At 59.2% G+C, this 10,540-nt stretch overlaps 1 protein-coding gene across 1 annotated transcript; it reads right to left on the bottom strand.

Moving 5' to 3' along the window:
- Window positions 1–207: 207 nt before the first annotated feature.
- UBE2S (ubiquitin conjugating enzyme E2 S) lies at window positions 208–4,789 on the bottom strand. Its single transcript, XM_047100966.1, has 4 exons — window positions 4,599–4,789; window positions 3,838–3,985; window positions 2,360–2,550; window positions 208–675 (listed from the first exon to the last, which is right to left on the bottom strand). The coding sequence occupies exons 1-4, from the start codon at window positions 4,599–4,601 to the stop codon at window positions 355–357; spliced, it is 663 nt and encodes a 220-aa protein (XP_046956922.1). The 5' UTR covers window positions 4,602–4,789; the 3' UTR covers window positions 208–354.
- Between the last annotated feature and the right edge of the window lie 5,751 nt (window positions 4,790–10,540).

The following is a 10,540-nucleotide window of genomic DNA, read 5'->3' on the forward strand; positions in this document are numbered from 1 at the left end:
TCGGGAAGAAAGGGACACTGCCGCACACCCACCTCAGGAACGAAGACAACAACTATCAAGAACAGGCCCGGCCCCCCCTTTAGACAGGAAATCGGGGTCCTCCCCCACTGCCACAGGATGAGTGAGCTGCAGCCCTCCATGGGGACTTAACAGGGGGACCCGTGTGGCTGAGGCCGTGGTCCTGGGGTGTCTGTGAGGCACAGCAGCTGCTTTTCCAACTTTATTTAGAAAACCAAATCCAGGTCCCGGTGCCCCCGTACCCTCCCCCACCCCAGCCATAATTTAAATAACTTAGAGACAGAGTTGGGGGTCAGTGTCGGGGAGGGGGAGGTGGGGAGGGCTGGAGAAGAGCCACTACAGCCGCCGCAGCGCCCGCTTCTTGTCCGTCTTTTTCTTGGCTGCCAGCTTCTTGTCCCGCTCGCCCGCGTGCTTCTTGGCCACGGGGCCATCGGCTCCTCCGGGGCCCCCGGGAGCCAGGGGGTCGGCAGAGGGGGCTGCGCCCGCACCCGGGGCCCGGCCGGCCTCGGCGCTGCTGGGCCCGCCGGCGCCCCCGTGGATCTCCGTGAGCAGGCGGGCTCGGGCGGCGTACTCCTCGTAGTTCTCCAGGAGCAGGCGGCCAGCCTCCTCGTTGAGGGCAGACTCGGGGTTAGGGTGGATCAGCAGGCACTTGATGGTCTGCGGGCAGAGGACCAAGGTCAGGGGGCTGGGCCTCGTGGCCTGCACCCTGCTGCTCCCTGTTCCCGATGCTGTCCCCCAACAAGACGCTGGCCCAGCTCACACCTGTGTCCCCCGTGACCGAGGCCCGGACTGGAGAGGGAAGGGACTTGCCCGAGGTCGCTCAGGAAGCAAGGGAGACAACTTAGGAACTCACACCTGGGCCCGCTGGGACTCCAGAGCTGTTCATCGCTCAACATAAACAGGACACATAAAAACCCAGGGCTGTCACCAAAGGTACCAAGGAAGAGCCAGACTCCGGTGGGCGGGCTGGACCGAGAAAGGCATCAGGGCGTAAATAAAGGGACCTGGCCCGTGAGGAACAACCAGAGGGAGGTGTAGGAAGGGAGCCGATCCCCACACCCCTTTAACTGGGGGGTAAACCGAAGCCAGACGTGCACGGGCTCCGTGAAGGCGTGGAGCGAGACCAGCTACAGTGGGGTCTGTCCCAACCCCCCTTTTGGCCACTATGAAAGGGCGCCTGCAGGGCCCTAACCGTGCCTCAAGCAGGGGACACGACCCTTCTGGCCCGTAAACAAGGACGAGAACAGGTGGTCCCCTGGCTGCTGTGACAGGCAAGGCACGTGGCCCGGCAAACACCGCTGATGCTGAGCAGGGACCCAGGACCACACCCAATTCTAAGCTCTGGCCCCACACCCACAGGCCCCTCAGGCGCTCCCTCAAGGCTGGAGCCAGACCCAAGCTCCTAGGGATCATCGGGGACACAGAGTCACTCTGTGAGCTCACCTCCAGAGTGCCTGGCAGCCGCTGCAGACGCGACCGGGAGAGGAGGACAAAGTATGTTTACCTTGGAGCTCCATCCTCCCCAAGTGCCCAGCAGGAAACTCCGCGTCCCCACCCCTACCATCTGCCCCAGGGCTCCAGAGCAATTCCATTTTCAAAAAAATGTGCTTTTTTTTGAAGTAGCCCCCATGCCCAACATGGGGCTGGAACTCACGACCCCAAGGTGAAGAGTCACAGTCCTAACGACTGAGCCAGCCAGGTGCCCCTCAGAAACCTTTTGTAAGCTTTGAGTGGGGTGGGGAGGCAGCATGTGACCTAAATGCCTTAGTGGCCGTGGAGATGATGGGTGTCTCCACCTGGGCTCAGTGGACACAGAGTCCGAATCACCCTCTGTGAGGCCGCAGAGCAGCACGGGCGCCTGGGCTTCCCACTCGATGCGACAAGTAAGAGTCCCCTACCACACACCGTCCCTGGTGGAGCAGAGTTGCTCCTGGTGGAAATGACAGGTTTGAGCTACGGCAGTGACGGCTGTACAAATTCTGTGACTCCCGCGTAACCAATGAACCGTATGGTCCAGGAATTTCATACTGTAAATTATAACTTGAAACCAACTCCCCCCTCCCCCGATGCCTGACTTGCTCCGTCAGGAAAGTGTCCCATTACACAAACCCCTTGCGCGTTCCACACACAGCAAAGGTACACCAGGCACGGCACAACCTGTACAACCACGCTCAGTGGGTCAAGCACTGCCAAGCCTTCCAGAACTTTCCAGCTGGAAACCTGGACTTTTACACAGAAGCCCCCAACAACTTCAGAGTTTATTTTAAAAAAGAAAGAATGCACCACAGCCCAGGCGCCACTGGGATGTCCAGGAGGGGGGAGCCCCCCGCCAAGAACTCACCAGCAGCACATGCCGGATGCCCAGCTCCGCTGTCCAGTCCCTCTTGAGCACGTTGACGCAGATCTCACCGTTGGCGCCCACGTTGGGGTGGAAAATCTTGGTCAGGAAGTAGCCCTTGGGCGGGGAGGCGGGAAAGTCCTTCCCCAGCAGGAGCTTCATGCGGAACAGGCCTCCGGCGTAAGGGGTCCCCTCTGGAGTGCAGGAGGGGGCCGGGTCAGGACGCCCAGTCTCCAGTCTGGCTGTGAGCCCAGTGCCCTGCCGCCACCCCCCCTACCCCCCACAAGACCGAGGCTTTCGTGAGAGTGGAGTGAGGCTCAGCTCCCTGCCTCAGGGTGATGGCCCTGACCTGGTGCTGGTAGCCACCCCCGGACGCCTCCTCTCTCCTTCCCGAGGGCAGACGCTCCCACCCACAGATCTTCTAGGAAGCAGGAAGATCTCGGAAGGCCCGCAGGCAAATGATGGGGCTGTTGTCAACTCCAGGTCTGCCCGCCAGCCTGCCTCAGTGAAAGGTTCTCGTCCACCCACTTGCTCATGACACACACACACACACACACACACGAGGGAGCAATTCTGTACCCACTGTTGTTCCTCGTACCCCAATCCCCACATCCCTCAGTGGTAGCATGGCGACTGACGTCTAGGCGACCCTCCTGCACCTGACCCCGCCTCTCCGGTCACCTCTTTCCCGAGGCCAGCGGTTAATAGTTTCCTGACCGCCCTGCCCCCTCCCTGTCAAAGGAACACTGCAGCCATCACATCTTTGAACCCACCAATGGCTTCCTTTCCCAACTCCTTACAGACTCTTCTGCTCCCTGAAAGCTTCATCAGTCTCTTCTCTGTCCCTACAAAGTACCCACGGCGCCTGCCTTGGAACCCGGCCTATCACCATCGAGCACTGCGTGATGACAACCCAGAAGTCTTCCCTGACGCCCTCCCCACTGTCCCATGCGCGGCCAAATCCTTCACCACGTGCTCTCGCAACCTCTTGTGTCACTGTGTAGAAGCAGCACGCTAATTCACTGCACGGTTAAACGATCACACATAATCACCTGGTTATTACTGTTCCCTCTTGCAACACCGTGTCCAGCTAGTTCCCTGCTCTGTCCCGTGGGTCCCGGACATGACAGCAAGGAGTGTGCGGTCATCCGGCCCACCCTCCAGGCCCCAGAGAACCCGTTAGATGCTCTCACCACCTTGCAGGAAACATGTACACAATCAGTGGTTGTGGCGTCCGGCCCTGCAAGCCGTGAGCGCCAAGTCAGAGGGCTCCCTGGTCCACCACTGCGTCCCCAGCACCCGGCACAGTCCAACTTGTAACTGGAGCTTCCTATTGTTCTAGTTCTGCTTTTTTGGTTTGTTTGTTTGTTTGTTTTCTAGATGCCACGCACAAGTGAAATCACGTGGAAACTGTCTTTCTTTCCGACCCATTCTCGTACTAAAGAGGAACCCACAAGCACACTCCTCCTGCCCACACTCACCAGGGCCCTCGATGGTGACCTGCAGGTCAGTGAGGTCTTCCTCGTTGGGGAACACCTTGATGCCATCAGGCGGGTCAGCAGTCAGCGTGGTCACCTCCTTATACACCAGGCGAATGATGTGGGGGGGCAGGTTCTCCACATTGGAGTTCTGGACACAGAAGAGAAGGGGTGGGTAGCTGGCGGAGCCGGAGCTTCCTGGATTTAAGGATGCAGTGGCCACCCTGGTGTTGATCCCGCAGTCCCCAGATCCCCCACCCAGCATGCTCCAGATGGCCGTCCAAAGCTGACCTCCCACTAGAAATGGGGACGGGCCTTCCAAGGGGCTTGTGGATGGTTCTGCCTTCTCCAGAAGCCCCCAAGTCTTGCTCACAGTCAGGCATGGTCCCCAGTGTTTCGGGGTACGCCCGAGGCCTACCCTGGTCCCCCTCCCTACCTAACCTTGGTGAAACCATCTTCGAAACCCCAGCTCAGGCCTGGAGATGGAGGCGGAGCGTCCTTGCTCCCGGAACACCCACGGGCGAGCCACAAAGCCCCAGAGCCCTCTCCGGGACTCAGCCGGGCCTTCCCCTCTGGGAAACCTACGGGCCGCCCAGGTTCCGCTCCTGCCCCGCCTCCAGGAGGGCCCGCGGGCCCATCCCAGGCCCGGGACCCCAGGCGGGCCCCCCGATACCCCAGTGAGTCCGCGAGAGGCTCCTGAGACCCCGCCTCCTCCTCCAGGGGGGCCCCTGACCGCCCCTCCCGGGCCTGGCCTCCGCGCTCACCATGACTGTGGCCGGCCGGGGGCGGGTCCCCCCGGCCCCCTTCCTGCGCTCTGCGGGCCGCCGGCTGGGGCGGGGGGCCCAACTGCTGCCGCTGCGGCCCTAGGGAGGCCCCGGCAGCTCCGCTCCACTCCCCGCTGCCTCCGACGCCCGCCGCGCTGAGCGCGTAGAACTCTTCCTGCCCCGAGCGCCCAGCCGCACTGAGCCGGTGGCGCGCGCACCGCCGCCCTTTTGTAGCCGTCCGTAGGCCACACCCCCCCCGCGGCCCCGGAGCGCCGCGCCTCGACCCGTGACGTCACCGCGCAAGGTCCTCGGCGTTCGGGGCGCTCGCTCCCTTCCCGCAAGCTGCGGGCAGAAACAGGAGGAGTTGGGGAGGGGGGCGCGCGGCAGGTCGGCCAATGGGGACGCACGGGGGTCGTAATGGGGTCCCCGGAGAATGGGGGCTCTGAGGCGGGAGAGTAGAGAAGGAGAGGAAGCGAGAGGCAACGCGACCGCTGATTGGGCCGTTTGAATGAGACGCCTCCTCCGCCCGGCGTACGCGCGCGTGCCCTGACGCCCAGGAAATCGCGCACGCGAGTAACGGTCGGCCGCGGAGCCGGGGAGGGGCATGGGAGGGCGGGACTCGGGGGGGTTTAAACGGATGACGGAAGGCTCCCTGGCCAATGGGGACACGTAATGGTGGAATGGCGTCACGGGGCTTGTAAGCGCCAGTCCTTGATGGAGAAGGCGGTGCCAGGGGGCGGGAAGGAGTGGAGAGTAACCAATGGGGACCTTGTCTAGGTCGGGCCAAGCCGTTCGTAGCCAACGAAGTTCGTCGGTTTTGTATATGCAAATTAGGTGTGCGCGGCCGTCCGCGCCCGCTCCTCAGCCCGCGGTGGGGATGGGCGCTGGGAGTCGGCTGCATTTTTCTACGAGGCGCCATTTTGTGCGGGCACTGCCCCGTGACCCGTGTCGTGTGTCGCGGGCGGGGCAGGAGCAGGTTGCACGGCCTTGAGGGCTTGGCCGTCTGTGGCCTGTGACTCTGGCCAGGTGGCAATCACGACGTCGGGTTTCTGTTTCCCCACGCGGGAAGCGGGCGCCGGGCTCCCTCGGGATGTGCCGGAAGGAGGTCGGGGCCCGGCGCTGCCCGCCAGTGGTCCTGTCTCCACCCTGTAGCCCCGCGGCGGTGTCCCCGTGTCCCCGACGGACCTCGCCACCCTGCAGCCCCGCGCCGGGGAATGGTGTCCCCTTGTCCTCGCCGTGTCCCGGGCACCGGCCTCGGCCTCCCATCCCTGCCCGCCACGCGTCCCGGGAAGACCCCTGAGCCGCCTCCCTCGTGCATGCGGCCCGAGCTCCAGCAGCAGGGACCCCACTGTTGTGGTCGTAAGCAGCACCCATGGAGGATCCGCCGCGTACTGGCGAGCCCCACCTGGCCCTCAGTCCCAGCCAGCCGGTTGCAGGGGACTCTGACCCGAGGGGCGCTCAAGGACACTGAGGGAAGAAGCAGGGGCCTCGCCCAGGTCCCCCCCTCCCCCCCCCCCAAGCAGAGACAAGGTGGAGGTGGTATGGTAGTCAAGCCCGGCCCTGCTGCAAGAATGCATCCACAAGACACAACCGTGCCGATAGTGACGGTCATGATGCAGCCCCTGCGAGCTGTGCGCCAGGCACTGCCCTCGTTCCATTGCAGACGGCAACCCTGGCGGGTGGGAGCGCGATGTGCACGCACGAAGCTTTTGGAATAGGCGGAGGGTAACAAGGGGCAAAACCCCTGGCGGCGTGGGGCTGACGCTCTCCTGGGGGTGCCAGGCAGGCAAGCAAATATATAATGTGCTGTGGGAGTGTGATAAAGACCGAAGGAGGGAATATCAGGGCCTGCGCTGGGAGGGGGGGGGGAACCTTTAGAGAAAGGCAAGAGGCAGGTCTCGGGTCCAGGCCGCAGTGAACAGTGTGTTCTTTCCTTCGATCAAGGAGGAGCCGAGCGCGACTCCGTCTGACTTCTGGTCGAGAACAGAGAGGCCGAGGAGGAAGTGCTGGCAGCCATGGAGGTGGGGATGAAGACCGTGCTGAGCAGGTTTGTGGCAGTCGGGGTGGGGAGAGGGGTTGGGGTTCGGTGAAAGTCAACAGGACCTGCTGTGGGGGAGAGGGAGGGGTCACCTACCCCCTGAACGGTCACTTGAAATTGAGGTCAGCAGACCTTTTCAGAAAAGGCTTTCAGCTTTGTGCACTGTGGGTCTCTGTCTCAACCCACTGCTCAGCCCTGCTTTAGTGGCCTCGCCAACATGAAGAGGAAGGGGTGGCCGTGTTCCGCTTAGGCTTTGTTTACAAGAACAGGTAGTGGCCCGAGTGGCCCTTGGGTAGGTCCTTGTTTACCATCCCCTGGAATCCCAATCCCGACAGGTACTGTCCCTGCTGGAAGCTTCGCAGGACCCTTCTGCCCCGCTACATTTTGACTAGACCCCAAGCTGCCAACAGCACACTCCCCAAAGCCCCCCGGGCTGCCTTTCTGTTGGTCCCCGGTATCTGCCAAGCTGTCTGACCTGAGAACATTTGGGCGTGGGTCCCTTGTACCTGGAGAACTTTCCACTGCTTTGCTCGCTGGCATACTCCACCCTCTTTGATCCCGGTCTGTCGAAATTTGTCATTTCTTGATCACTTAGGACGTGTTTACTGCTGTCACCGCTGATTAGGTGAGCTCCAGGAGATCAGGGACTCTGTCCTCAGCCCCCAGCAGGATGCCTGACAGGTCAGGGGTGTTCATTCACTCAGCAGGTGTTTGCTGAGCACCTAGTGTGTGCCGGGGACCATTCTGGGTGCTTAGGGTACCTCAGGAAACAGACAAAGATCTTTGCCCAAGTGGGGTTTCCTGTAGTGGGCCAGGGCAGACATAAAACAGTCCAATAAATTCGTAAGACTTGGAGTATGTAGAAGGAGCAAGAACTGTGGACAAAGAAAGGAGCACAGGAAGGGGCTCGGGGCACTAGGTCCTGCAAATGTTAAGCTAGGCGGCCAGGGTAGGCCTCGGAAGCAGGTGTCATTTGAACCCAGGTCGGAAGGAAGGCGAGAAGTGAGCTATAGGCTTATCAGAGAAGAGCATTCCAGGCAGCAGCAGGAACAGCTGGAACATCTGAGGAACTGCAGGGAGGCCAGTGTAGCTGGAAGGTGGGGAGGAGTGGGGGGCGGGGATGAGGTTGGGGTGGGAGGTCTCACGCAGGGCCTTCCAAGCCATGGGTAGAACTCTGCCCCTTTCTCTGAGGTAGTAGGGAGCCACTGCAGGGTTTTGAGCAGAGCGGTGCTGTGGTCTGACTCGGGTGTTTGCAGGTTACTTGACTGCTGGGTGGAGAAAAGAATGAACAGCCCTGCCTCCCTGCCAGGGAGGAGACCATTGCAGATCCTGAGAAGGGACTGTGGTGGCAGGGAAATGATCTGTAAGTGGCCAGTAAGCATGTGACAAAAATGCTCAACAGCATTAGCCATGAGGGAAATGCCACCTAAAACCACAATGGGATCCCAATTTACACCACCAGGGTGGCAGTTATAAAAAAGTCAGCCTATAGCAAGTGTTGGAGAGGGTGTGGACAAATTGGAGCTCTTTTTTTTTTTTTTTTTAATGTTTATTAATCTTGAGAGAAAGAGAGTACAAACAGGGGAGGGCAGAGAGGGAGAGAGAGAATCCCAAGCAGGCCCCATGCACTGTCAGCACAGAGCCCAGCGTGGGGCTTGATCCCTTGAACTGTGAGATCACGACCTGAGTTGAGGTCAAGAGTTGGACCCTCAGGATGCCTGAGTGTTTCAGTTGGTTAAGTGTCCTACTGAGGTCATGATCTCACGGTTCGTGGGTTCGAGCCCCATGTTGGGCTCTGTGCTGACAGCTCGGAGCCTGGAGCCTGTCGCGGATTCTGTGTCTCCCTCTCTGTCTGCCCCTCCCCTGCTCACGCTCTGTCTCTCTTTCAAAAATAAGTAACCATTAAAAAAAATTTAAAAGGAGTCAGACACTTAACTAACCAAGCCACCCAGGTGCCCCAAGAGATCAGAACTCTCACCCATGGCTGGTGGGAATGATAAATGGTACCGCTGCTTTGGAAAACATTCTGGCAATCCCTCAGATGTAAATACAGCTACTGTGTGAACCCATGGTTCTGATTATTACTCCAGATAATTGAAAACAGACGTTTGCGTAAAAAGTCACACTTAGGTGTTGCCAACGGCATTATTCACGATGACCAAAAGGTGGAAACAACCCAGAAGTTCATCAGCTGAGGAATGGCCACACCAGCTGTGGTCCCTCCCATACAATGGGCTGTTCTATGGCCACAGAAAGAATGAAATTCCTGCACATGCTCCAAGATGGAGAAAACTCAGATGCCTCATGCTCAGGGAAAGAATGGCCTTGGCAGTTGGAGAGAAGGGGACAGATTGGAGAATTCGTCGGGAGGTGGCCTAGTGATGGCCCTGAGTCAGTTTGGGAGAGGTGGGGAAGGGTGGGCATAGGGTGCCTTCCCTTTGCTAAGTACTGGTGACCCGGAAGCTTACTCTTTTTTTTTTTAATGTTTTATTTTTGAGAGAGACAGAGCACGGGGGAGGGGCAGGGAGAGGGGGACAGAGGATCCGAAGCTAACTCTGTGCTGACGGCAGAGAGCCCCATGCGGGGCTCGAGCTCACAAGCCCCGAGATCATGACCTGAACCAAAGTCGGAAGCTCAAACCGAGTGAGCCACCCAGGCACCCTGGCCCAGAAACATCTTCTGCATTGAAACCCAGGTTGTCCCTTCAGCCTGAATTCTAGCCTCACAAATCGATTTTCATTTCTCCTGTTTGTTTGTATTACATGATGACAGAAGTAGGTTCTTGGGGGGAACTCGCACAGCTACTGAGGTGCAGGAAGGAAAGACGGGAGGTGCTTGTCCTCCCCCCACTCACGCGCACCCCCTCGGCTACCCCTGTGAGCACCCCGGGGGTCCCGGAGCGGCTGTGCTCACGTCTGTGTGCGCACGTCCACACACACCTGCCCTGGGCGGGGGGGTGTGCCCTGCTCCTCGGAAGAGTGCCCGCACTTTCTAGCACTCTCCGACCCGTGAGCGTTTACTCCAGGTCCAGTCCTTGGCTACAAGCTGCAGGGAGCACACGTGAGCATTTACCTTTGGGCCCTGTCCTGAGCTTTCCTGAGGGAGAAGCGCCTAGAAGTGGCCCTTGTTTGGATCCTCACCACCATCAGGACCTGACCTGTTTAACAAGTGTTTTACTGTTGTTGTTGTTGTTTTTAACGCTTATTTATTTTTGAGAGAGCGTGTGAGCGCAAGCGAGTGGAGGAGGGGCATTGATAGAGAGAGACAGACAGACAGACAGAATCTGAAGCAGGCTCCAGGCTCTGAGCTGTCAGCACAGAGCCCATCATGGGGCTTGAACTCGCAAACTGTGAGATCATGACCTGAGCCGAAGTTGGACGCTCGAGTGTCTGAGCCACCCAGGCTCCCTAACAAGTGATGTTTCTTTTCTTTTTTCTTTTTCTTTCGTAAGCACCATCTGTTTGCCATCGCTGTTCTAGGTGCTTGGGACAGATCCAAGAGCAGGACAGGAGACAAAACCCTGCCTTCCCGGGGCTTTCTTTGTAGGGGGAGATAGATAGTAAACACCAAGCACAAGACCCAGGTGCTCAGCTGTCCTGGTTTGTGCGAGACACAGGACTTTTGGTGCTAAAACTGGGAAAGTCTCGGGCTAGTACGTAAGGAAGGTTGGTGGTGTGAAATGATACTAATTAGTGAGAAATCAGAGCAGGGTAAGGAGTATTGGGAATGCCGTGGGAGGGTATTTTAGGCAGGGTGGCCACGGTGGACTTTCTTGAGAAGGAGGCATTTGAGTACAGGCTTAATGGCGGTGAGGGAGCAAGTTTTGTGGAAATGTGGAGAAAGCCGTTCCGGGCAGGGGTGCAGCCGACGTCGATGTCCTCCTGATGCAGGAATGAGCCTGGAT

Source organism: Lynx rufus, unplaced genomic scaffold (assembly GCF_022079265.1).
Source record: "Lynx rufus isolate CCGP_SWC_20201006 ecotype Redwood Valley unplaced genomic scaffold, mLynRuf1.p SCAF_54, whole genome shotgun sequence".
NCBI classification, from domain to species: domain Eukaryota; kingdom Metazoa; phylum Chordata; class Mammalia; order Carnivora; family Felidae; genus Lynx; species Lynx rufus.

What these genes read in the sequence shown, in the direction of transcription:
- UBE2S (XM_047100966.1), bottom strand. An exon ending in GGTCACCATCGAGGGCCCTG is followed by an intron (nt 2,551 to 3,837) that starts GTGAGTGTGGGC and finishes CCTGCACTCCAG; the next exon opens with AGGGGACCCCTTACGCCGGA. An exon ending in GCATCCGGCATGTGCTGCTG is followed by an intron (nt 676 to 2,359) that starts GTGAGTTCTTGG and finishes CTCTGCCCGCAG; the next exon opens with ACCATCAAGTGCCTGCTGAT.